The following is a 27,846-nucleotide window of genomic DNA, read 5'->3' as shown; positions in this document are numbered from 1 at the left end:
GATCAACATCTCAGGTGTAAGCCTCGACACCGACTAAGAGTCCTTCCTCTGTGAAGGTTTGACCTTTCTCTCTCCTCTTGTTGATCTTTATGCATGAAAGGCAGATGCTCTCAAATACCTCATGGAACTACACTTAAAAAATGTCTTTGCTCCACTGAAATTCAGTGGATAGAATTTCAGTCCAAGTCTGATAGCAGGTGTGTCTCTTTATCAGCTATGTATTCTTTAAATACTTAGTGCTGGCGGCAGGGTTGGCGGGCAGCACGAAAAAGTGGAAGTACAGTTGCTCTAATAACAGTGCCTGTTATTAGAGCAACAGCCCAAAAAGCAAGCAAAACACCGCCAAATGACAGCATCTGGCAGTGTTTTGCCATGGCGGAAGGAAAGATATCTAGGTACTGGTTAGATGGAGGGAACTTTACCACAGTTCATTTACACACAACTCCCACATTGTTTTGAAACAAAGCTGGTTGAAAATCGGCGAAATATCTCAGAAAAGATGTGATTATTCCCTGCACTGATAAAAGAGGATCTGTTTGTTATTCTGTCATTTGAATAATATGATAATGGAATCAATGGCCAGATGTCCGACACCTGTTGTTCTGAGCCACTTCATCATGACCTGACAGATGACATCAATAAAGAGGTGTGGAACAATTTTATTGACAGCACTTTCAAAAGAGACTGTTCCTTTGCATGAAATATCCAATCTGTCCAGGCTTCCAGCCATGCCTTAAGTACATAAATCCCCCCTAAATCCTCCTTTGGGACCTATAGTGGCTAGTGTTCGGATCTTAATGGGTCCTCCGTACTTCTGTTGATTATTTTGTCTGAAAATACTGCATGTCACCACTTTCCCTTCTTTTCTGGGTAGCACAACAGATTCCCAAACTTTCTTACATTTAGTCCTAGTGTTGAGGGCTTTAGTCTTTGTGAGGGACAAATTTTCTTTCGTCCATTGGGAGGGACTTTGGAGCAGTGAAATATAGAATGAGATTTGGAACAAACTTTTAAAGACGGTGAATGGTAATCCATATGTAAGGAAGCACAATCCTTCTCATATAACAGCTGCCATTAACTTTTGCAGGTTAACATTATCTACAGGACATACTTTACCCCAGCAAGGATGAATGAATCAATATCAGATCTTTGCCCTTGATGCGAAACAGAGACAGGTAACCTTATTCACATTATCTGGAAATGTAATAAATTTAAACATTATAAGAATTCAATATTTGAAACTCTTAAAGGGATTTGCAGGTTTGAGATCCCCTGGTCACCTAAAAAGCCTTACTATGCAACATATCTGACATCTCTCTTGCCAAAAGAAACAAGGTGCTGTTCATCAAACTGGCCTTAATTGCTGGTAATAAATTGATTGCTTTATTATTGAAAAAGCAGATTTTCCCTCTGTCTCTATGTGACTTAAGGAAATCTCCTCATACATGGCTTCAGAAAAAAGTAGCTGCAGCTCTGGTGTCAGGAGTTACATGGGAAATAATTCTCAGTCTGTTGTGGGTTGATTGTAAGACATTTGTGATATAACTAAAACATGTAGTTTAAATTTCTTTTGTTGGGAGGCGATGGTGGGTGGGACTGATCTTGTGGTATTGATATTTTACATATATTTTATTGTATGTTGGAAAGTAAGTACTCTGTGTTTTCTCCCGTAGACTGATTTTTGAGTGAGAAAATTAAATAAACTGGTGAAAATAATTTGAGAATTGCAAAATCATTTGGATGCAATGACACTGAGGTCCTCAAGACTTTGTATTGTTCAGTTTGTACATGAACAATGAAGCATTATAAAATCATCTTTACAAACGCCTCGCCTGTACTCCAAAGAATCTTCTGCTGATCTCATAGAATGTGTTGAAATATTAAAGCTTTTTCTTTTTTTTTCCAGTCACGACACACAGCCATAGGAAGTTAAATCCTGCAAATCCATTCCTCTCTAAAATTGGTATACCAGATATATTCATGATTTTATGATAATCTGGAGAGGCAGCACTCAAACATTGCATGATTTCAGTTTTACAATACTTGAATACCACAACTGATTATCTTTGTTTCACTCTATTCATGAACGGAGCTGTCTGAGAAAACAAAATGAAGTGTAAAAAATATACAATAAAGTTGTATTAAATCATATCACATCGTACTGTACCGTGTCGTGTCGTGTCGTGTCATATTATACTTAAACAATATTACATGAGAGGGTGTGCTTTACCGTTGTTATTGGCACGACAGTAATGCCACAAGCTGGAGGTGCTCGCTCACCAGTATTTACGGGTTGGTCTAATGGTACCATACATTGTAATCATTAAATTAGCTCATTTAAATCAAAATCAACAATAACCGAGGACTACAATATGTAAGACTGCTAATCACACTTCAATCTTGAGTGTGCAATGGCTTGTCATTATGTGAATAAAAGTCATAGATCTACACTAAGTTTCTGAAAAGATTTTGTCGCCCCTCCAAGAGAGGGCACATTGTAAGTTAACTGTTATGCAGAGATAGCTACTGTATTTATACAGCTGAACCACATGGATTAAATGAGAAAATGAATGTTTTTTGTTTTCTATGGGACTACTTCACCTAATGCATGACATATTGGTGATATTCAAGCACTTACAAATCAATTTTACTGACATGCATTTCAAATCTAACATCTGACACTGCTTCAGTAGGAAAGTTAATTGCTTCAAGATGTGAAGCGACTTGAGAGCTGCATGAATTAACACTGACATTTGCTTGCGGTGATGTGGCTCAATGCAATGTGAAGGGCAGCACTATTGTGTTGCACTCCATCAGCCTGATAACTTTTGTGCTTTCTTTGCTGGTTTGATGACGAGCTCATCACTGCCTCTGCGTGCTGACCATTCCACACTGTACAGAAAGACTCTGCACACGGCTTCTCTCTTGAAAGTACTCTGCTGGATTTGGTACAGAAATGGAGCTTTAGCTACAAGTGATTTGAGTCAAAAAGCATGAATTACACCTAATCTTCTTCACTTGTCATGTTCAAACACATGACTGATTTCTTTGTTGGTGCATACAAAAGGATGGCTTCGCTCATATTGCAAATGGCTTGCCCTAATTCTTTCCCGTGGTACAGCCGGCAGAGGGGAGGGGAAGGCGAGGAGTGATTTAGCTGCATATTTATTTAGCAGTTCTTTATTGGAAATATTTTCAACAGCAGACCAACAATCATACATCCTCAGAAGAGACTGTGTCCATTGCCATGAATGCTTTTGTGCCATACGACCTTGAAGCTAAAAGACGTTGGCTTGTATCCATCATATCAGTGACTGTTCAGATTTAATGCTTGAAGTCTCTCTCATGCATACTGGATTTAGAAATTCTTGGACACAACAGACAAGGCCTGAGCTTTGTTTTACCGACGAGAGTTTCACATTCATAAAGCTAGTCTTACAGTTGCATTCAACATATCTTTTTGCATGATACTGCTGCGGTAATGAATGGTGGCACACTAAACATATGAGACATTGTTAGGCCCCATAACATTTAGTTACTGTTGCTACACTTAAGAAAGGTCCCACTCAACAGAGCGAATATGCAGTTTACAACGACGGTTACAGATTTAGGGCTCTGTTTTAGGGGTTCCAAAAATACCACATTAGTGTGGACGCTAGGTGTAGAACTAGTATAACCGCCGTGCAGTGGTATGCCTCCATGAGCCAGTCATGTTGCACTTCCAGTTAACATCCATGTCTGTGAAAACGTGAATGCTTGACACACAATTCAGTATCTGACTAAATGTCTCTCCTTTAGTTCATGGCTGAGTTCACGTAGACATTTGTACCAAATTTGAAAAATACTCTAAAGGTGAGAGAGATAATGCGTCCACAAGAATAAGACGGATGCAAGGTCACATTGACCTTGACCTTTAACCACCAAAATTTTATCAGTTCATCTGTAAGTCCGAGTGAACATTTTGTGGCAAATTTGAAAAATTCCCTCAAGGGAACAAGAAAGAAAGACAAGGTCACAGTGACCTTGACCTTTGACAACTAAAATCTTATCAGTGCATTGTGAGTTCATGTACATATTTGTGATAAATTTAAAGAAATTCCTTAAAGGCGTTCTTGAGGTACCACGTTCATGTATCGGACAACACGAAAACATAATACCCCCAGCTATGGCTATCACTGAATCACTGTAAACTAGTAACAGTTATGTTTTTTAAAGCAAAAACATGTTATTGTGGATGTAACCTCAGTTACCCGCTTTAAGCACAAGTCCTCTCTACAACCTTTTGTTTCTTTAGTGAAGAGACTTTCACTTATACATGGGAGAGCAATCTAAATGCTTAGATGGTTGATTGACATGCTTGTTGAGGGTTACCTTGAGTGGGTCAGGCTGGAGGCGGGGCTAGCTGATGGGGACAAAACTCTGCAGGGCGAGGAATATGGGGAGAGAGAGGAACCCACAGTTTGCATCTGTCCTGAGGACGACAAGGAGCTCTTCCTTTTTTCAGGAGGGGACCTGGGAGACAAGAGTGAGAAGGGGAGGGCAAGAAAGAAAAGATTTTAGACTCAGGCAATCACATCACACAATATATCAAAGGCGTGGAATACTGTCTGGAGGCAAAAGCCCTACTTTAAATTCAAGTACAAGCTGTCTGTTGCATTATGTGGTCATTTGGGGGATTAAGTGTCTTGCAGGTATGCTTGCTAAATCTACTCTTAAGGACACAATCTAAACATTGCTCAATGTATAGTGGATATACACACAGTATTATCAAGACACGTTATTGTGTAATTGTTTTTTAATAATCAGTGTTTTCAGTGACAAAATAAACACAGCTGTACGTGGAGACCCCATGATTCATCCTCTCACCTCAGACTGATGACACCTGCTGTTCGGCTTACCTGGATCTCGAATGCCCTCTGGGCAGGCTGGAGCTGCTGCTGGGATGATAGCGATCCCGCTCTCTCTCTTCTCGTCTCCTCTCTGATGAGGAGCCCCGCCTGTCCCTTCTCCCCGGGGAGTGTGAGCGGGATCTGGCCAGACGGGAGGACAAAGAAAATGTAAGCTGGAGAAATGCCATTAAATTACACGAGACAGAGCCAGTAGATGAGCTGATGCATTTGAAAGAAGAACAAGAATGGCGGAGATAACAGACAGAAATAAAGCAAGCTATCAGGATGGTTTTTCACGGGATTTGAAACCAGGAATAGCCAGTGAGGGTTTGAGCAACATTTTCAGTGATTCCACTGGACTATTTGAAGACCTGAATGTGGCGCAGATCCCATTAAGACAGTTAAAAAAGTCTAAATATTGTGCCAAAGGAGAAATACACATGTGTAAATTCCTTAAATAAATATTATATCACATGGACTCTAGCCGGAATTGAAACACAATTAAATATTTATGTATGATATAAGAGATGAATTCACTTCTCACATTTCTTTGCATAAAGGGCAGGACTAGATTAAATTCCTCCACCAATTCATATGCACAGCATGCATGCCATTTACAGACATGAAACAGCCAGGGTTAGAGAGTGAAGCTATAACTGTTTTCTAAAAAACAAAACCAGGAATGAAGGGACAGCTGAGTAAATGTCAGCTCGTGCTGGGGTGGCTAAACAAAGCGGCCAGGTCAATACTGTCCATCTTGACAGATAAACGACCAAACAAAGCAGCCTATCACTTCTACTCTCTTTTTGCCATAGTTCCTTCTCTTAAATGATTTTATCCCTCCCCTTTTCTTAATTTCTCCTTTTTTACCCCTGCATTTGTTCCATTGATTCATTTCACATTTGTCCTTTTTTCTTCATCTTTCAAAAGAAGTAGGAAAGGGAATGAAAGGATAACAGGAAATACAGACTAAGTAATACATTAGGATGTGTTTTTTGTTCATATGGGAGCAGTGTGCTGTATACTTAATGTTTAGCTAAAACGGAATATTAAACAGGAGGTGATTAATGATTATGTTCACAGACATTAAATGTCTCATACGTTTAACCGCAGCTCTACCAGTCACAGAAATACTGCTCTGAACAGTTTCATATCTATCTAGAGAAAAGTTTTGGGGTTTTTTTAAGATAACTTCTTGACTCATCCCATTGAAATTCTAATTAGCCAAATTGCATAAACCAGGAGATTATGGAGGATACAGGCCGCATGTGTTATTTGCCCAGGTAAAAGCAAGCTGATTCAAAGAAGACGATTCAGTTTATGATTTTTTCTGCAACAAAGCAGCGCAAAAAACACAACAACAAAATAGAAAACGCAATAAGTGCTCCTACTAAGTTGATGTGTCTGTGGCAACCAGCAGCAGAGGCCAATAAAGATCTTAGCTGGACAGCTACACTGTGCACTGTCAGGACTAAAAGACTAATCTCTCTCACTGAATTGCAAAACTTTGAGCTGACACAGTCATAAAGTGAGAAAATATGTATGTGAAATCCAATCACATCACCTTGATTCAAGATCAGATTAAATTGTTGGATACTTAGGGCCTGTGTCCACATTTTCTTTCTGAACGCTGGCGTCCTTTTTTAACTGTTCCCAATGAGAGAGCAGATTTAGCCACATGTGACCACCTAGAGAAAGGGCACATGCACAGTGTATTTTTCTATTCTAATATGTTGACAACCCTACTGGGTAACACTCTTTTAATGTAACATTATGTCAGCTACCTTGCTTAACATTAATGCCATGTTGTCATAAAAACAATACCCATTTATGGCACATCACTTAAAGAAAATGCTGCAAGCACATTTTTATGACGTGCTCCCCAGCACCCTGTCACCGCTTTTCAGCCAAAGAAAAACACGATGTGGACACAGGCCCTTTGAGATCCTCTGCACTGCCACTGACACCTCTGCACTGCCAAAGTGTCTTACCGGGACCTGCGGGTTCTCCTGTAGGCACTGGGAAGGGAGTGTTTGCTCTTCGAGCTTGACCTTGACTTTGATCTCGACCTTCTCTTGTGTTTCTTCTTTTTTTTGTCTTTGTCCCTCCCTTTGTTCCTGTCTCTGTCTCGATCCCTATCTCTATCTCTTTCTCTGTCTCTCTCTCTGTCCCTATCTCTATCTCTGTCTCTGTCTTTTGCGGCTCCTCTGGACGTAGAGTGGGAGGACGAAGAAGATGGGGCCTCCCTGCTGCGATAGGCTCCTTTGTTCTCCACGACAAGTCTTTGATCCTGAGGGTACGCAGCTGGTGCAGAGGACACTTGGGGAGACGCAGGGTCAGACAGGACAGAGAGGGCTTCTTGCAGCTACAGACAAAAGGTAGACAGTAGACAGAAAAAGACAGAGAGCAAAAAACATGAGTCACACTGGGCATTCTCTTTTTAATTGGCTTAAAGATAAGAGGAACAAAAAATAAAGTATTGATTATATTAAACAGACACTTTGACACTAGGCACACTGAACAAATTCCCAAATGCTTGATCCCTCAGTACAACTGTGAAAAATCAATACAAAGGCGTGTCAACTTCCTAAGATGCACAAGGTTGGCTGTATATAGAGATCAGAAATTTATTTATGCAATGCCCCCGTGTCCATCGCTGTCGATGTTACAGAGGGATTCTGCTCAGGTGGATATTAAAATCTAGAAAAAAGAATAGCATCTAGTTTACGTGACATGAGAGAAAGGATAAGCAGCACCTGCAGAGAAGCTAAGGAACATGTTTTCCCGAAACTGTCTTGTAGAGAACATAACAGTGTTTGGGTTCTTGTTCTAATCCTGTATTTGTGAAATGTAAATATTTATTAATTAATTAAAATTAATTTAGATGAATTATTTGTGACAAATAAGATTTCAGAAATTTAAATTTAAGGTAATTTAATGACTTTTAAGCCCAATACCTATAAAAGACATTTAAGACCATTGAAGGAGCTGCAGACACCCTGTAAAAATAAGCATTATATGTGCGTGATTTCTTCTTTTAAACAGGCACTGTAGATGTAGCTACAGTGAAAGCAATTTGGTGGAAAATATCTACATTGGGAGATTTTAAAAAAAAAAAAAAGGTACACACATGCACTAAAAGAGGCATGGGATGAACACAAAATGTCTTATAGGCAAAGTCATAGTCCCTTACTCTCTTGGGAAATCATTACTTGCACTCTTAACTCAAAAAAAAGGAAAGAAAATCCTTACTCAGCTGATTAAAAAGTGTGGGTTACACAACACAGTCAGCCCTCTGGCTGCACGCTGAGTTACAACTGTCAGCTGCAAAGTGCCTCTAATTACCCCAATGTGGGTCTGTCTGCTCACATTAGACCGGCCTGCTGCTGGATTCCCACTGCAAAGGCAGCCTCAGTCCATCAGTGGATTAAACATGACACTAAATCTTCCAAGGTCAGCTTTTATCTTCCAGGGTCAAGTCTTAGATTGCTCCTGGGGTCAGCCGTGTTACATATGTATGCATTCATGTTGCTAAAAGGGCACTTGGATAAAGACATCAAATGGCATATTTTATATGCTAACATTAACATAAATGACCGCCCCAGTGAGACGTGATGAACATGGAAAGGAAATGAATGTGGGCTGTGGCGTCAATCTCTCCAATTCAATCTCTCCACCTCTTACCCATTTGCTAAAATTGGTACGAAATGGGTGGAGCATGAAAAGACAGACAGAAAGACGCAGAGAGGGAGCGGATGATGATGAAAGAAGATGAAAGTAGGAAGCAAATGAGGTAAAGAAGGCAGCAAAGAAAGAGAAAGTGCTCACGACAGAAGACAATCAATGAGTATCTAAAAATGCCCAGCGAGGAAGAAAGAGGAGGAATATTTATTACACCTTTCTGTTTGCACACTATCTGGTGTCTTGGCTAAGGGAGAGATAATGAAACGATATGAAGTAGGGTTTGGTTTAAAATTAGGACTGACATACTGGAAGCTTATCCCAACACCAGGAGGAGGAAATGTCTCCCCTCTCACACCTGCTCAGGCAAGATACGGAAGTTCAGACAGCAAGAGGAGTAACAATTAAAAGTTGCAGTGCTTAGGAGAGGAGAGGAGAGGAAAGGAGGAGATGAGAGGAGAGGAGAGGAGAGGAGAGGAGAGGAGAGGGGAGGAGAGGAGAGGAGAGGAGAGGAGAGTAAAGGAGAGGAGAGGAGAGGAGAGGAGAGGAGAGGAGAGGAGAAATGCTGTCAGATTTACATAAAAACTACATTAGCACAAGTTAAAACATCCACATAGAGAGATTAAACACATTTTGGCCTAATTAAAAGTACAGAAATAAATGTATCACTTGATTATTATCTCCCATGCTCAAAGAAAATAAAATCCCTTAACTATGAAATACAGTGAATGAGACAATTTTACATTGTTATGGAGATTCTTCTCATGTTAGTCCTAAACATCTAAAAAAATCTCTATCTAATTAATAAGGAAATTGATGAGAAAATATTTTAGGAGATTCGCTGTGAGAAGCAGGCGAGCCTCCCTCACACTCACAATGGACATTAATTAAAGCTTTAACTAGAAAATACATTCAAAAATCCATCACTGATGGCAGCCTGTGAGAGAACAGAGAACACTCTTATTCCTTCAGATCATTATTCTCCAGTTCAGTGCTGTTCTCAGCCGTGCCACCACTCCCTTGCTGAGCGCTGGGGCTCCTTCTGTAACTGTCCTGTCATGTCTGAATGAACACTTGAGAAACATATATGTAAAAGTCACATAGGCTTGACTGACAAAAAAGCACACTTTAATAGAGAGATGAAGCAATGTGCATGACTGAAGTTGATATGAAAGAGTGCCATATTGATTCTTATTCAAAAACAATTATCTAGATTGATGAAGCAGAACTGGAGGTATCTTTTCTTTCTTTTTTTCCAGTGCATTCTTCTTTCTTGTCAAAACATGATGCCTTCATTACCCATGATGCAATAGATCTGGTAAATGGTAGAATGTAAAAAAGTAAATTAACTCAAGAACTGTACTTCACTACATTTATCTGACATCTTTGTAGTTAGTGGTTTTATCAATCAGTCTACTCATAGAAAATTAATCACCAACTATTTTGATAAACGTTAAGTTTTTTGTTCTTTTTTTAATTTGATTTTGCGGGTGTTTTTTCCCCCTCTATTTTCATAATTTTGAGATGTAAGGTGGGTTTTTTGGGGGTTTTTTTCTTTATATTGTTGAGGTTTGGGGGTCTCATTTAAATATTTGTCAGCACTGGGTACTTTTACTTTTAATACTTTAAGTACATTTTCCTGATTATACTTGCATACTTTTACTTAAGTAACATTTTCAATGCAGGACTTTTACTTGCAACAGAGTATTTTCAGAGGTTCGTATTAGTACTTTTACTCTGAATAGCTCTTCCACCACTGGATCTGGCTGAGTTATGGTAGTAGAGGGTACTGTGGCCTTGAGCCATTATAGCCTCAAGCAGAGATGAGCCAAAGAGTCTGATGAGCTCACTGCTTTTGAACCTCACAGCCTTTTTTTTTTTTTTTTTTATATCCAAACTCGATGTCTACCTCCCAACCTGGAGCTGACTCATAAACTGTATAAATTATGGACGTAGCTACTGTGATGTCACCTATTGGTTTGTAGACTGTCGTTCTGAAGCCTCATGTTCGAGTTGGAGCTGTGGAGGAGTGAGGGGTGGATCTGACTCATAGACAGTAGTGAACCCTCGCAGACTGCCTGTCACGCAAACAGCTCATCCTGAAATATGCAAAACTTAGGCCTTAAATAAAATGTTAATGGGTGAGCTATAAAATAAGCTATGAAGACCAAAATTGTTTTTGTACCAGGCTGCAAACATGTTTATGGGGACTGGGTCTGTTTTGGAGCCAGCCTCAAGAGGCCATTTGATGTACTGCAGTTTATGGGCACTTCAGCGTCTGAATTTGCTCAGCCCCCTTTTTTTTAAAAAAATTTTTTAAACACATATGCTGTTGTACCATCCAAAAATCTGGAAACCAACTTTATTAAATAACATAAGTAGATTTCCCCTTCAAGACAGTGCCAGTGTGAAATCAAATTGGTCTGTTAGAAACCCTAGAGGGAAAAAAGCAGTTGCACCACCTCCGACACAGCATGATGAGCCAAAATGTACCGAGACAGAAAAGTTACACAATCATATCACTATAAGAGTCGCTTACAAAAGCAAAGCGGTCTAGGCCTGTAAAGCTTATTCACTGCTGGGTTCTGTTTGCTCATGACAGCTTACTCCAGCTACTACAGGGCTGTCGCATAAACAACACGATGAGCACTGTGGGGAACATTGTGAGCTTACAACAACAGATCCAAGTCAGCATGGCATCAGCATTCACATTTGTCCTCAAACCTTCAGTATCTAAAGCCCCGACACACTGTGCTGTTGCATCATCCTTTGTTCCGGCCTCCAAAAATGCAGCATCAACTTATAAAATGCTGCTGCCAGTAAATTCACGACAACTAAGTTAAAGGAATACTTCACCCCAAAATGACCATTTGCATATGAATTACTTACCGCATATTACCAGTGTTTTTTTTATCACATGCCTCAGGTGAACGAAGAGTTTAAAACTGGAGAAAATTGTTGATGAATTGAAGTCACAGGCATCCACATAGACTTTTCAAAAAGATAGCCCTTTCCAACAGAAATTAGACATATCTATGCCATTTTCAAAGCCAGACTCCATTGATACAATAGTTCACAAACGCACAACAACAACATTTTTTGCAGACACTTAATATTAACAAAAGACAGACTGTATCACATTTACTTGCTGTGAGCTGTAATTTCACCACTTCTTCACCTTATGGTGCGGTCTCTCTCTCCCTCTGTGCCGCTGCCTTGTCTGCAGCTGCAAAGAGTAGCGTGAAAGTCAAGAGTAATCACTCGGCAGCCACATCTGGGGACATCCCAAAACATCCCCAGTACATTGCGATGAGAAAAACAAATGCTCGATTTGAAGTTATCTCAGTCGACTAAGGGTCTCTGACTTATGATTCCAGTCTCAATCGACTTTCAAGGGGGCAGCCCCACTGCTCTCCCTTCATTTTCCCCAAATTAAGGCAACATTTGCTCTTCAAAGCACTTCTTCTGTCTTGTTCTGTCCTATTTATCAAATTTTAGCATTGTCTCTGTACCCCTCATACCCTCTAATAGAATCAAGGAATAAAAAAAGGAAGAACACTGTGCTCAAAGCAATTGCTTAAATCTTTTTATGTAATTGTCCATGTTGCTGTCCATTTTACTGTTTCTCCCCAGCACATCTCATCCATGCTGATGGAAAGTCTATTTTTAACACGGACCACCCAATGTTGACAATTACCAGTGTTGATTGGATCACAATTGATTTTCTCTGTAAAGTCCTTAAAGATATACAGTACTTACACTGCTCCAACCAACACAGGTTCACAATCTCCAACTGCCCACACATTTACCGACAACATACATTTATTCAATAGGAGGCCAATGACCTGGTATAGGTAGTTCCTTCAGGGTATGTACACTCTGATGGCCACAGCAGAAGCCACAGAACATCTGGAGAAGACTGACAGAGCTGTTGCTATAGTGACAGGGACCTGCCCACCGCCACCTGGCCCAACTGGCAACAGGCCAGTACACCACGCGTCACTTTGGAGGAGCTGACATGCAACACCCATCAAATGGACAAGAAATCTACACATCAAATGACCACCAACGAGTCTTATTTACACTATAAAGTATCCTTACCTGTCTGTTGTTTAATATGACAGACAAAAGGCTTTTAAAAATTGCATTTTTGCAGCGCTACAATGAAACTGAACAAAGCTTTGAATTTTTAAAAAGACATGTCCTGCATTATTTCTGGGGCACCAAAACAGGGAAATAGGTGCAACAGAAGAAAGAAAGCTTTCTACAATTCAATTTGTGTCTTTCTTTGTCAGGAGCCACACTTTCCACCTCTGATTCCTCTGTAGTTCTCTTCAGATGCTCATCTAATAATGCCATGGATCTTAATGAATGCGCAAAATAACATGTAGCAAAGGGCTCTGAGCCTGTGCTGATTTGATCATTTTATGGTGTGCCCACATCTGCCCAACTTATCTCAGCAGGTGGTATGTTCTTGATAATTACAAGAATGGATATGTACAGAAAGTTTTAACATAGGGTACAAATTTAAACCGCCAAGCACCAAATGCAAGTAGATTTTCAGTTTCCCATATAGTCAACAGGAGTGCATTACTATACACTGTAAAAAAATGGACTTATTAATGGACTGAAGTCTGCTGTTTCGGCCACTGCCATCTAGGTTTTTTGGAGCCAAAAGGGACCATATTTGGGTGCATGGCTGGCACTGTGCAGGAGCAAAGGATGGATCTCAATGAGAAGGTGAGGACACTAGCAGCCCTGTTCTTAATTATGCGTTACTTTACGCTGTAAAATATAAAAATAAATGAGCTATATACAAAAATTTACCTCCTTACAGTTGTCATGAAAGGGGAAATTAGCTATACAGACCAAAACCGTTTTTTGTACCAGGGTGTAAACATATTTATTTCTGCTGTAAAGTTGTGCATTTTGAGCAACATGGGGATTGACTAGATTCTTGAGACAGTCTCAAATGGTCCTTCGAGGAACTGCAGCTTTGAAACTCTTACATTGGCTTTATTTTTCCGCCCTGGATGTTGCTACCTGAGCATTATAGCTTTATTTTTTTCTGTTCTTTCCTTTCACAAGCAGTTTTTCACATGTTTAGGCTGTGGTGGTGAGTTGTTGAAATATCTTGGCTTCAAATTTTGGTCTAGCCTCCTCTTGACGTTTAAATTCAGTGTAATACCTTATTGTCACATTCAATATTGAGTCAAAAAGTTATATTTCAGACACTGTTTAAACAACAACAGCAAAAAAAATCTTCTGTTGCTGGCAAAAAAAAGACAAAAAGATTCCTCCATCTTCTGCCTTCAGGAATGTTCACTGACCAGCTTTACGTAGCGCCCACTCTGCATTGTTTCTGTATGGATAAATACAGCAGCCTTTACAGTATAGTCTTTACATGAACCCACTAATATCTATGGGATGAAAGCCAAAAAGACAACAATTCATACCAATAACAAAGACAACAACAACAACAACAAAAGCTTTTTAGATCTTGGGAAGGATTCAGCCCTCTGCCGTTGGGCCAGTCTTTGTTGAAAACAGTACACTATGAGTCAACAAAAAGATAGTACGCTTCAGTATCAACGCCAACAGCTGCATAGTGAACAACCTATTCAGCATACAAATCCCACATCCTTTTTAAGCAATGACTGATTGGAATTGCTGTCACAGCCCAGCCTGAAGCTGCTCATACATGGAAATCAGTCTAAGCTTAGCCTCAGCGCAGATTGAGCTCAACAACATCTCAATAACAACGTGTGATGTACTTTATCTGTCACATATAGCTGACCTTTAAATGTACACAGTGTCCCAGCATTCACAGATATGTGGGGCTTTTTTTACAAGAATATATTCCCTAAGAAACATTCATCTCTTCATCTGTGATTGCACGATCACATAAGCTGAAATCTGCCATCACTACTGCCAAATGCAGACAGGTACTTACTGCTGTAGGCGCCTGCAACTTCATTTGTACATAATCAATAATCATCCATCATAGAAAAGAAAACACAATATGCCATCTGGTAACAACACGTTTGAAATCCTACTCACCCATAAAGACTGAGGCTGTTTTAGTACAGAGCTGGCTGTACCTTTTATTCAACATCCACTTGACCGCAGTTCAACAAAAATAAGAGGCCGAATAGAAAAAACAGAGCCAACAAAAATTAGCCATTAACCTCACGGTGGACAGGTCCATCCAGGGGTGTAGCTCTTACAACTTTATGTGTCAGGCTCCATGTTTCAGTTGTACTGACAAACGTTTCTCTTTCATGGGTGTGATTTTTCTACCTTGAATTATCCAGCTACATATTAAAATACATTTATATACAGAGTTGCAGGTAATATTAAATGTGAAGGGAGAAACATCAAGGAGGGATAACAAGTCTCTGAACTCTGTATGAATGTCAGCTCAAAATATTTGTTTACGCTGGCATGCTCTGTGCTAAAATTACATGCTTCTGCATATTGAGGAAAAGAATGAACCTGCCAACCTTTACGAATAAAACTGAATCAATGCACGCTGAACGTCAAGCGGCAATTTGATGAAAAAAAAAAAAAACCTTAAATGCAAATGTGCAATCAATGGACACAGTATCTTTCCTCAGACATCACTGGCTACCCCTATTTGTGTTTTAACAGCAGGTTGTTGCAGTTAGCAAAATGTGACTCACAGCTCCCAGTTTGGCCCCTTTTTCAGATGGAAAAGTAATACCAAGAGGGAATTTGTCTCCCTTTACAAGACAATTGTGACATTTGTGAGGCCCAAAATAAGTTCACTCTTGATGTCCAAAACTGCAGACAAAAGCCTCTTTACACTGCCTGTTCAGGGCAGGTATGTTGCTCCTTTATTCCGTCTCACTGTTCTGTATAAAAGGTAATAACACAGGAGAAAGGAAAGAGTTGTTCCGTCTTAAAGTCAGCAGCAGGACTAGAAACAGCACAGAATAGACATTGGTGTAAAAAGTGTGAAACGGCACGATGAGAAGGGTGTGATGTTTTGATGACTTATTTTACATGACACCCATTGCAGTAAGCTGGCACCAAACTCAAAGATGAAGGAGAACAACTGAAAATGTCCTCAAATTGGGAAGACAATGAGGTGCGGGAGCTCCTATTGCCATGTTATTCCATTGCAATTGTTTAGAGAGCATTGCCCAATGTTTAAGTTTTATGTCACATTAGAAGAAGCCTAGCATGCTATTTAAAATCACACACTGGGGCAACATTATGCCTGCATTGTTTGGTTCTGTGTAAAAAAGCATGGCTGGTTTCATGAAGGTTCTTTGTTGCTGTAGTGTTGTGGTATCTCTATGTAAAAAGGGCTTAAGATAAAGCACCTTGGTACTAAAATATTAGAACAATACTTTGGATAAAACTTTCTATTGGCCTGGTGCAAAATGATTCTTTTAAACATGGAATTTTATATCCATATGTATATCAGTCAGTGCATCTGGGGCCCAGAAATGTTGTCTACAGACTGAGAAATTAAAATAATGGGGCTGCAGTGTGTAAATCTTAATACAGTATACTTTCACAAAGTTATACACACTAACTGTACAGTGTCGAGTCACAACCTCCCTAGACTGTGATTCATCAATGCAACTTGAATCCCTGCTATTTATTATTGCCTGAGTGTTGTATCTGGCTAACAGATGTCTAAATTAATGCAGACAATTGGTCTCAGAGATTAACAGGGACCTACAGTAATGGGAGTCATTAAATGCATATATTCTGCATACATTATAGCACTCTCGAGATAATGCAATATACTGCCCATACACTGTGCCTGTTTCAATATGTGATACATCAAACTTGCTTGTTATTTGGAATCAAATACTTGGGATTCAAACACGAGTTGAGTAAGGGTGATTTGGCTGAGCGTCTAAAATGTTAAGACGCATAAATGTATGACAAATACCGATCCCTCTTTATCAACCATTCACCTACCTCAAACTGTGCTGTTGAGTCAAGCTCAGCTCTCTTGGCCTCAGGTTCCCCAGCAAAGGGGCCGCGGAGGGTCTGCAGGAAGAGTGCTGCCTTCCTCTTCCTCTCTGCCTGTAGCTGTTTCTCCTTGGACTCCTTAGATGCCTGGGCCAGCTTCTCCCTGGCTGCAGCTGCGAGACGGTCCTCCAGTTTCTGCTTGGCTAAAAGCAGGGAAATTAGGGGATAATAACAGGTAAGATATGGTTGGAGGAGGATGAAAATAATGATAGTCCATTATCTGTTCTTAATGCAGCAAGATATACATCTAATACAGTGCTATGAGTGAGGGGGAAATGACTGAAATGGCAGAGAGAAGGAGGGAAAGAGTAATTATGCTCTATTTTTTTAACCAGCTAACTTATTCCTGACCACAAGTAAATGATCTCTAAAAGGCTAAGAACTACAAGATGGAGAAAAAACACAAATAGAGGCACTTGAGAGTGAGACATGAGAGTTTAAGAAACAACAAAAATATCAGAGACCAACAGGACAGAAAGTATAAGATCTCTGGTAGTAGGTTATTTCATGCCATCCAAGGTTTGTATAGCAAAGTAGGAGGGAACATGTGGGTGGAGAAGACGAGACAAACATCTGAGTGAAAACGGAGGATGGAAAATATGCATGGTTTTGAGAGATGAAGAAAGGAGATGAAGTTACAGAGACGGGTGGGGGATAGATAGGTACGTAGAGCACAAGAATGAGATGGGTCACAGAGAGAAACAGGATGAAGCCGGCAAAGGAAACAAGACAAGACAATGAAGTACAAAGCAAATGCTTGTGGAAAACAAGCTGTGTAAGTTATGCAACTGCTGGGGCTACTGTTATCTCTTCAGGGTTAAAAATAGGCTAGCTGCCGAGGCAAATCATATTTGAGTATAGTGTGAACAATAGCCAAGTGGAGCAGAATCCATCTGTACCCCAGACAGTGACACAATGCACAGTGCTAGCCAGGCTAAGTGTTAATATTGTATTAATAGACTAATTTGATATAACTTTTCATGGTGGACAACCTTGGTTTTTTTTTTTTTTGGTTTGTTTGTTTGTTTTTTGTCCAGTAATATATAAACTGATTTACTGATGACTGATAAATTGATCACTAGACAGTTTTCACAACTAATTTGTCATTTAAGTTATTTATCATGCAAAATGCCAACAAGTCTCTGATTCCAACTTCTCAATTAAGAATTTGCAGTCTCCTGATAGTATAGCAATGTCTACACCTAAAAAAAACAAGCCACTGATCAAAAAAGTACTCAACAAATTGATAAATAAAATAATCATAAGTTAAACCTGCAATAACAGTCTTTTTTGGCCTTTAAGGGGCAATGAAAACAAGCTGTGAACACGACATTAACATATCAGCTCCTACAGCATTCATTCTCTTTTTAACTCTGCTTTTGGTCTCAACCAATTCCTGAAACCTTTGGCTGATAAATGCTCCATCAAGTTCAGCAATAAGTTGCTAACTGTAGCTTTCTTTCCATTAAATTGTCAGGCAAATTTAACACATTAGAAATGCAAATTTGTCGTGTTTCCCTCTACTGATTTAGAGCGAACAGAATAGGCTGTACAAAGCAAAATTTCATTAGAAGTTGGTGGTATAGGCTATGCTTTATTCATTCTACTAATGTGCCAGGAAACAGAGAAGAAGGACTGCTTATGACATAGACACAAAAAAGTAATCTTGGTCATCTGACCGATCTAAGAGAGAAAAATGGAGAAAGGTTTTTAGGAATTTGTTTCAACTGGGCCAGTTTTAATCGTTCATTCTCCCATGTCAGCTAGCACTGGTTATGCTTCATATATATATATATATGTGTGTGTGTGTGTGTGTGTGTGTGTGTGTGTGTGTGTAACCTACAGTATATGTTACATTAGCTTATATCTCTGAAGTCTGCTACCACCATTATGAAATATCCACTAGGAAATGTTGGACCTAAATGTTTCATGTATTTATCACTGTAAACTGCATTTGGTGTGTGTGGCTGTTTTCCAGTCCATCAATACAGATTAGCGTTCTGCTGTCTGCCACTGATTCTCCTGCTATCTGATCAAGTTAGGCCTGCTGACTGACAGCCACTTTGCCACACAGCAAAGCCAATTCACTCAGCTATTTATTAGGCTTTTCCAGCCTCTTTCTCTGGCCGTCTGTCAGCTTGGAAAGAGAACATGAACAGTCTGAAATTGTTCCACTGAACCTAAACGAGACCCGTCAGCCCCCTTGACGCTGAAAACTAGCACATTTGTCTTAACTCTCTGTCCGTCCATCTTTCCAGTTTCTATTTTTGGGTCTAAGGGAGATTCCTGCACTTTCGCCATGCCCTTTGAGAGCTCATGAAATGCTGAAATCAGCATCTTTAAAGACTTACAATGCCTTGAGGGCATTGGCCGAACAACTGACTCGTGCATTGGCACCTCAATCATGTCTCTGCAAGGTAACCTCACACTGCATCAGAATACAGAATGTAGTATTATAGGAAATATTGGGACATACAAGCTATTAGAGGTTACACCATGGCCAGACAAAAATATGAATCTAAAAATCTCTAGAAAACCAATCGTAACACTGATGGTATCAGTACATTGCGTGATCAACATTTAATTTATAGTGCTATGTTTGAGAATAAATAAAAGATTTAAAAAAATACAAATAAAAAAACTTGTCTCTTTCCTCCTTAACATACTAAATCACTGATTCCCCAACTATGGTCCAGAAAACCACCACTGGTTGTGCACAAGCATCTGTCAGTGGTGCACAGACATTTTTTTATTTTATTTTTTTTTCATTCAATACATTAATTCAAACATTTTTAATGTTGTCAAAATACCACAATATATAAAATGAAAATAGTTTTAGACTATGAGATCCCTAAAATGTAATTTAAAATAAGTTTTGCCCTTCCTGTAACAATTTTTTGTTTCTATATCAGCCGACTACGTAGTCACGTTCATGAATGCAGCAAGCACATGCGTCCATGATTAGTTACGAGCCAAGCTTTGATGGCAAGGTAGTAAGTGCAGATAAAATGAGTGCTTTAAAAACACTGCATCCGGACCTCAAAATGACAGCTACTAGGAAGAAAAGAGCAGATCAGGAGAATATTTCCATCAGCTGAATAGAGAATGCCTGCGCTACTATGTTTTAACGCTGGTCATAGTTTGGTAAATTTGATGAGGTAGTATGTGGGGTAAAAAGATTTACTGTACTACATGATAAAGCATTAGCATGTTTACCAGATATAAAATGGTTATTTTGTGAGTTGATGAGTACAACTCTTACTTTTCACACCTTTGACATTGAAGGATTGTGCATCGGGTTAACAGGTAAGAACAAATGGATTATTGATAACCACAACTGCATCAGTGTCTGCTAGCTGTCAGTTTTTGTTTGACAGAGATTTGAAAAGGTCTCTCAGGAATGTCATTTTAAATTTCATCTGCTTTGTGATCATTCAACGACGCACGCAGACAAAGGCTAAGCTGTCCAATTTTTTGAAGCCAAAATGTTGCAATTGCATATTTTGGGGGCTGTAAAAGTATAACAAGACGCAATGAATCAACTTCAAGTACAATAGCTTCCAGCCTCCAGTCAAAAAAAGCATATTACTTTTGATACATTAGAATATATGAATATTTAGCAATGTGACTCTAACCTTAAAAATAAAATTGGCAACATGCATCAGGCAAGTTTTTTCTCAGCCTTTTTAGAGAAGCCTTTTGCAAAAAAATCATTCACCAACCACACAGTGATCTCATTAGATCAGCTGAATTTGATTTTGTTTTTAAACAGTATTTAAAAGGACTGTAATCCTCTTGCAGGACAAAAAAAGCTTTTTGTGCGTGTATGCATTCTGACGTAAATGAGTATGCCTGTATAACTGTCAAGTGTTTGAGTGCAGACTCACTGATGCATCACTTTAGCTTGGGAAAGATTGAAGAGAACCACTGTGTAACATTCTACAACCATGACTGAACAAAAGAGAGAGACAAAAATAGAGAGAATACATCTCCATTAGGCCTTTGGAGAGATATATGACTGTTGTTTGCTGTACTACACTGCTCGTGTGTTACTGCAGGGTACACCCGGTTGAGAAAATTTATAATTCAGACTCAGTGGATTTACTCATCCCCTCTCTTCCCCTCGTTTTACCTCCATTTTCAACCCTCCCAGAAAGTAACAGCACCTGTACTTTTACGCTGACAAAAGAATTTAATTCTAGCAACCCACTTCAAATAGCCACAGAGCTAAGGGGAGAAAAAAACAACTGTCAAATCCATCATCAGATGCTTTATCAACATTCTGTCTATCACACAGGCAGAATGAGGCCGATGATTGTCTGAATACACAAACTGATGGACGGAAAAAAGGAAACACTGTCAGATTCAATTTGAAACATGACATTCTATACTTGAAGACAATTAACAAAGTTAAGTTGAAGTGCACTGGCGTCCTCTGCCTCTTTGTTGTCGTAATGGCTTTTGCTACCAAACTAATGGCATTTGCTATCAAGTAAGCAGTCAGAGCTAAACATGGGTTTACGCTATTTTTTTTTTTATGGCTAATTTGGCTATGGATATGGACCAGATTTCCGAACACTTAGACAGGGTTCCCACACATTTTCACGGCTTGGTAATTAAGGACACATTTTTCTGTGGCGTGACACATATTTCACATATTTATTTTGGTTTTTCCTGATCTTTAAGCAGTGCATGATAAATATGGTTTACAATAGCATTTTTAAATCTCCCAACAATCATTTAAAAAAAGTTACCTTGTTTTGCCTCCAACTCCTCCAAGGTGAGGGAGGGTTTCTTCTCTTCTGGCGCACTAGCAGGAGCAGCCTCCTTGTCAGCCATCTCAGCTCCACCCATTATAGATTCCAACCCCTGCTCCTCCAGCAACTTCAGAAATGTATGATAATTTATTGTTAATGTCTAGGTTCCAAAAATATGTTTTCAAGGATCACTTTTCTATCCATAACAAATCAACCTTAGATCTATGTGCACTAAATAGATAGAACTGAACTAGACCTTGTCCTCGTCCGAGTCATCGTCCAATCGAACTCTGTTCTTCTCCAGCGGCAGCATGTCATTTTCCTTTGCCTTGATGGCGAAACAGATGGGGGCGAAAGAGGCTGCGATGGCAGAGAGAGAGAGGAGGAGACGTGATTTAGAGAAAAGAAAGGGATTTCAGAAGAGCACATATTCATGACAGGTAGACTAAAGCAATTAGGCTGCTTCTTGATAATGACAAGTGCATTAACAAAGAGAAAAGGAGCATCCAGATGATAGATTAAAAGAGAGATGGACAGAAATAGAGAACAGAAAGATGGAGAAATAGAAAAAACTAGATATAGTGCCACGAGGTTGTATGCCTCTGCACAGCAGTCAAGTTGTACTTACAGTTCACATCCATGTCTGTGAAAACATAGATGCTTTACACACATTAGATCTTTACCATTAGCACAGTTTCAAAGTGGGCGCACAAAGTTCTTGAGTCATGCCCAAAAATCTGTTTCATGAGGTCACCCTGACATTGACCTTTGACCTTCCAGATTCTTATCAGTTCATTCTTCAGTCCAAGTGGGCATTTGTGCCAAATTTGACAAAATTCGCAAAATAAGAAACAGAACTACACAGAGACTGACAAAATAAACAGACGGACTGAAAGAGTTGGCCCCAAAACTGTTTAGATATTAAGCAGCAGTGGTGTGTCACATTGATTTTTATTTTGTAATCAAAAGTGTTTGCTCTGGGAGAGATGAAAGAGTACACAGTGTGTCTCATTCCCTAAAGAAATGACCTTAATATAGGACCTTGATCTTTATTGTAAAAGGCTGGATAGTTTCCCTGTGCTCTACTCCGGCTCGTTATTAGTTTTCCACGGCCTGCTCCGTGACCTGTCGCCCTCCGATAGTCTGTGAGAATGCATGCCTTCATTTGCATATATGTGCATGTTTCCGCCAGCATTGTAGTAAGCGCACTCTTTCATCTCTGCATAAACATTTCCAGCCAAATATCACCAAATGAAATTGCAAGCATAAATACCAACAGACTCAAAGGCAGCTGTGCGTAAACACCAACATATGATACACACACAGTAAACGTGTGTGTGTGGGCTCACATATATACATATTTACCCGAAGGCTTTATATCTCATTTACTGAACGAAAGAAATAAAGAAATGAAAGTAGTATAAGGTTTCCACATATTTTTACCAATTAATTTTAAAAACTTTTACACAACTTTTTCATTATGTTTTACTAAATTTCCATGACTTAGTAGTTTAAAACGAGTAGGCATATGTTGCAATACAGCCATACACGATTTAAGATGCACTTCCCAGGCATTTGCGGAGAAGCAAAATGCTAGCACTTGCTTATGTTTCTCGTTCATCAATCCTTCCTGTCACCAAAATAGCTGCTAATACTAATAGATCAGAGCAACACATAGGTGCACTTCACAAAATGTCAAGGGTGACCTCCTTTTTAGAGAGATGTCAATAAAACTCGGGGTCTGATTGGATTTTACTTTTGGCAAGCTGTTTCTTGTTCAATAAAATTTTGTTTTATAGACAGATTTATTGAAAATGCATGGACATTGCGCCAGAAAACCCTGTATCCGGTATAATTGTTTATTATTGGTTTGCATATTATGAAAACAATAGTATTTGTTTTTTGTAACCTTATCGTCAGTGTCTTACAAGCCCATGTGGGCTGGACACAATTAAGTGCATGACACTTAAATAAACGAATCAATCAATCAATCAATATAGACATGTCTAATAGTCGTTTTGTGACCTTGCTTGAACCTAAAGTATGCTATACTATGTATGCTAGGCTGTATAAATTAATATCCCATCATGAGTCTTCCCCCGTACAAATGGATCAATGACCCAACACTGTAGACATATATGGCTTATCTGAACATCTATACATGTAAAACAATAGCCAATACAATGTATATTGAAAACTTTATGAATTCCAAACCTCTCTCAGGCCAGGAAAACAGTTTTTTTATGACCCTGGAATATGTTTTTTTTTTCTTCTTAGTGTCGTACCTTTTGTCAGCTTGGAGTCTTTGACTGACGTGTCTGATTGAAGCTTGTCATCATCATTTACTGTGTCACTCTGGGTGAGGGAAAAGATAGGAGAGAGTCAAAAAGAAAAGAAAAGAAACAGTAAACTCCTCACAATCAGTTTCATATATTTAGTGTACATGGTCAACAAATAAAGCAGTAACAGAGGCCACATATCATTTTTCTACATATCATCCAAACTTGACTGTGTCTTTCAACAGTGTTTCCACAATATGGGTACACCAGTAGGATTTTGACAGAGACAGATGGTGCTGAAAATGAGATTCCATGGAAACCTGCTGTCCTTGATTTTAACATTATGTTCTTCCATGATGATTTTGTAAGTATAGCAGTAATATGTGCAAAAAGTTGGTATAAGTCATTCAGAGGTTTACACCTCTGAAGTTGCCTCCTTACTACAAATTCACAGCAACTGTGAAGAACAGAAAAGTCTTGCTGCTGCCTAATAGAAATCTCTCGGTATTTCTAACTTCTATAGTGGAAGCACAGAGCAGGATAGGAAAGGTCAGTAGACCATTAACACCAGCAGAAGAATCTTTAGAGTCGAACTAATCTTGTAAGATGGAAATCTAACATATTTATTATTTATTATTTTTTACCCAACTACTGTCACTAAACATTAATGGGATGTAAGAAAAAAGCAGACAATGGTAATTATAAACTTGTGCACAGCTATAACAACTTAAGGTACGTCTTATGAGGATCTATTGGCAAAAATGGTATAAAATCTATTTCATTAGTTTATAATCACCTGAAACTGAAATTCGTTGTTTTTTGTTTTGTTTTTTTAACGAGCCATTTATACTTATAGACAAAGCAGGTCCTCTTCTACAGAGTCAACTATGTTGTTTCTACTGAAGCCCATAAAGGACAAACCAAACACTCGCTCTAGATAAGGCGCTGGCCACTGTAGTTTTCCTACATGCTTGGCACATGGAAGTTTCAGTTCTGTGACCTCACCAATAGATGCCACTAAATCCTACACGCTGGTCCTTTAATATGCAATTCCATTACTGAAAGAATAAAATAAGATTCTAAAAACAATCCACCATGTTAAAGCAAGACATTTTCCATGCTTAAAGCTTTGTGATTTTTTGTTAGAAAAATTGTAGAAAGAAATTTAATAACAAACTGTAAAAAGACTTGAATGTAGGATTTTCATACAATACAAAGTTTACACTCATACATAAGTAATCCCTCTCAATTCTCACTTATGAATGACTAGAAGTGTGTGGAGGTGTTTTTTTTCTGCAGAGACTCTGCCTTCTGCCTGTATTTTCTTATTTTCTTCTAATTTTCTATGTTCTGGATATTTATGGGTGTGTTCCCCCACAGCTCACAGGTGAGATCAGGGCTTTGTAAAAGGGTAGCGAGCAGCAGGCTTCCAAGAGACCAACTTTCAAAATAAAGCTAGGCAAAACACCCAACCAGAGTGAATCTGGGGTTGGTTTTTACTTGTGCTTTGGTCGGCAAGTGTTTTTACAAATGGTAACCAACATTCCTGCATAGTATACCTTCAACAATATGTTAACTTTTAAAACATGATTAGTTACAGTAGGAGATATGGGTATTGTACATGGGTTAAGGGAGGTGGCTAGACATGTCAGCATGTAAATAATGCCATTATTTCACAGAATGACCCTGTACATATCTTATCAGGATTAATTAATTTCAGTGTTAGTTATTGCTTAAACAGCTTTTTAAACAGCTATCACTTGTCGATTCAACAAAGTGTCTTCACAAAGCCCTTAAAGTTAGCATGAATACAGGCCAGATAACCAGAAACCCTCTGTAGTAATACCTGTAGACCAAGTGCTCTTAGCAGCAATCCCAAATATAAACTACTGATGGAATGAAAGGGAAAGCACAGATGAAGCCAATGCCACAAGAGGAAAAACCGTCTAACCTCATGAGGTACATTTTACCATGTTTGAAGAATGCTTCAAATGCAGCTTCCTACTATTCAGCTGTAATTGAACAGTGCTTTCAGTCATAGCACTTCACCGAGGCCCGGGAGAATTCAACTCCTAAAAAAACTCTAAAATCAAAGTTCACAGGAGAACAAGCAAGAGGAAATTCGCCGTAAGACCTTACCAGCTGGAGTTTGCAGGAATTTGATTGTGCTCACATATACACCTTTAGCTTAGCCTTTAGAATCCTTGGATTACTTAATTCACATGCCTTGCTGCAAAACACAATTCAGAAAGTAACATTCCTCAACTCTAAATGAAAACGTGCACCAGCGTTTCATAGCAGGGCTGCAAAACCCATGCTGGTTAAAGATCACAATGAGAATTTAAAATGAACTAAAATTTATGCCTTACTGTTGTATGCTTTCGCTATTCAGTCAGGTTGCAGTTAACATCCATGTCTATCCAGACTCATATGCAGCCTAGCAGTTGACAATGCACACACATCTTTAACATGCAAGCCCAGAAGAACTATATGATCAGCACAGTTTAAAGATGAACACACCAGATTAGTGTCTCCGATTTAGCATCCAACCAAATATCTTCCCTGTGGTTCCTGAGTTATGGTGTTGAATAATAGCCATAAAAGTGTTTGGGGTTTTTTGGGTTTTTTTTTTTTTTTGCTTAACATGATGTCACAGCAAAGTTTAACTTTGACCTTTTTGGACAAACATGTCATCACTTCATTATTGTTATTCTGTTGGACATTTGTGTGAAATGTTGTCAAGATAAATGTATATTTTGTGAAGTCACAGCCACCCTGACCTTTGACAAGCAAACTCTAAATAGTTCATCCTAAGTTCATTGAAGTGGACATTTGTGCCAAACTTCAGGAAGTTCCCGAAAGTCATGCTAGAGATATTGCATTCACGGGATGAAACATACGCAAGGTCAAGGGCCTTTACCTTTGACCACCAAGATCTAATCAGTTCATTATTAAGTCCATGTGGACATTTCTGCTAAAAAAAAAGAAATTCCTTAAAGGTGTTCTTGAGATATAAGAATGAGATGAACTGACGGGGGGATATTACAACCCAAAACCATAATGTCTCCGACCCCAGCTATCGTCAGAATGGAAAAATAAAAATGCTTGCTGCACATCAGAAAATGTAAATGACAAATAACTGACCCACGAGCAGCTCTACATGTTGGTAGATGAACAGATAATTTCACACAGCCTGTGGTTGACCCCTCTCCAGATGAATTATACTGCTGTGAATTGGATTTCTACTTTTTTCCCGTTTTTTACAGATTTGTTCAAAAACTACTTTGCTCCCAACACAATTAAATTGTCAGCTCAATTTAAAAATAAATCAACAGTAATCATTCCCTTTGTCAGACTATAGTAAAAGGCCCAGCCAAAAATAGAACAATGTACTTTATGTGTTAAATTGTCTTATTCAGGGATAATCTGACAGCAAAGGGGATGAAAACTGCTGCGCTGAGCCCAAATTCAATTGTCTATTTGAGACTTCACATAAGCTAATTATTTATTTTTCACTGGCTAAAATACAATCCTTTTTTGATGCTTTCCTTCGCATACTAGCCACAAACACACTGTCATAAGCCACATGGGTGCAGCTGAATGTGAACAAAACAAATAGCGAGTGGTTCCCAAAGGTGGAACAGGATTTCTATTAGATGCCAGAGCAGATTGAAAACATTATAATTGGTAAAAGAATGTGTTTGATAATCAGAACTGAAAATTTGGGTGGGCAAATTAAAGCTTGCAACATGAATCATAGATATTCTATACACCTTATGGGCAGAGCTCTTCAAACAGGATGCACACACATCTACCGATGATTTAGACTATTCACAAAATGCCCCTTTTTAGATAACAGTTTTATTTATCCTCTCCAAAAGTGCCACATTCTGAAGATTTTTTTGATGCTTAAACAAATTACTGGCAGCCCCTCATCCTGCTGCTGTCTGATTTGACTGATTTTAGCCCTTTTTTGCTTTTTCATTAACTATGAAACTATAAATAATAGCACTGACTGAGAGCAGCGATATCTGCATCCCATTACCCACGGCACAAATCACAAACACGAGGCAGGTTTCTTGATAGAAAAGCCGAGCAGCCGCTTGTTGGAGCAGCCTGAGCTGTGTCATAATGGGCCACACTCCTCTGCACTCTGACAAGCTAATGGATTTGATTCGTCAGAAGACAAATTGCTCCTTACAAAACTTTCTCGCTCACTTCTCTCTT

The 27,846-nt window shown here is 39.0% G+C and overlaps 1 protein-coding gene across 2 annotated transcripts in view; it reads right to left on the bottom strand.

The window, feature by feature from the left end:
- The window catches only part of sfswap (splicing factor SWAP), a 62,769-nt gene that overhangs the window by 11,374 nt on the left and 23,549 nt on the right, over positions 1 to 27,846 (bottom strand). For both annotated transcript variants that reach the window (XM_042508985.2, XM_088070877.1), the window contains exons 11-17: positions 23,626 to 23,695; positions 21,597 to 21,700; positions 21,338 to 21,467; positions 16,530 to 16,726; positions 6,881 to 7,254; positions 4,899 to 5,030; positions 4,372 to 4,512 (exon numbers count right to left, since the gene is read on the bottom strand). In XM_042508985.2, the coding sequence (XP_042364919.1) occupies positions 4,372 to 4,512; positions 4,899 to 5,030; positions 6,881 to 7,254; positions 16,530 to 16,726; positions 21,338 to 21,467; positions 21,597 to 21,700; positions 23,626 to 23,695 (1,148 nt within the window). The remainder of the gene's footprint in view (positions 1 to 4,371; positions 4,513 to 4,898; positions 5,031 to 6,880; positions 7,255 to 16,529; positions 16,727 to 21,337; positions 21,468 to 21,596; positions 21,701 to 23,625; positions 23,696 to 27,846) is intronic.

The sequence above is a fragment of the Plectropomus leopardus genome, chromosome 20 (assembly GCF_026936395.1).
Source record: "Plectropomus leopardus strain MGB_pleo_1.0 chromosome 20, ASM2693639v1, whole genome shotgun sequence".
NCBI classification, from domain to species: Eukaryota; Metazoa; Chordata; class Actinopteri; order Perciformes; family Serranidae; genus Plectropomus; species Plectropomus leopardus.
This window is presented reverse-complemented; position numbering and strand designations above follow the sequence as displayed.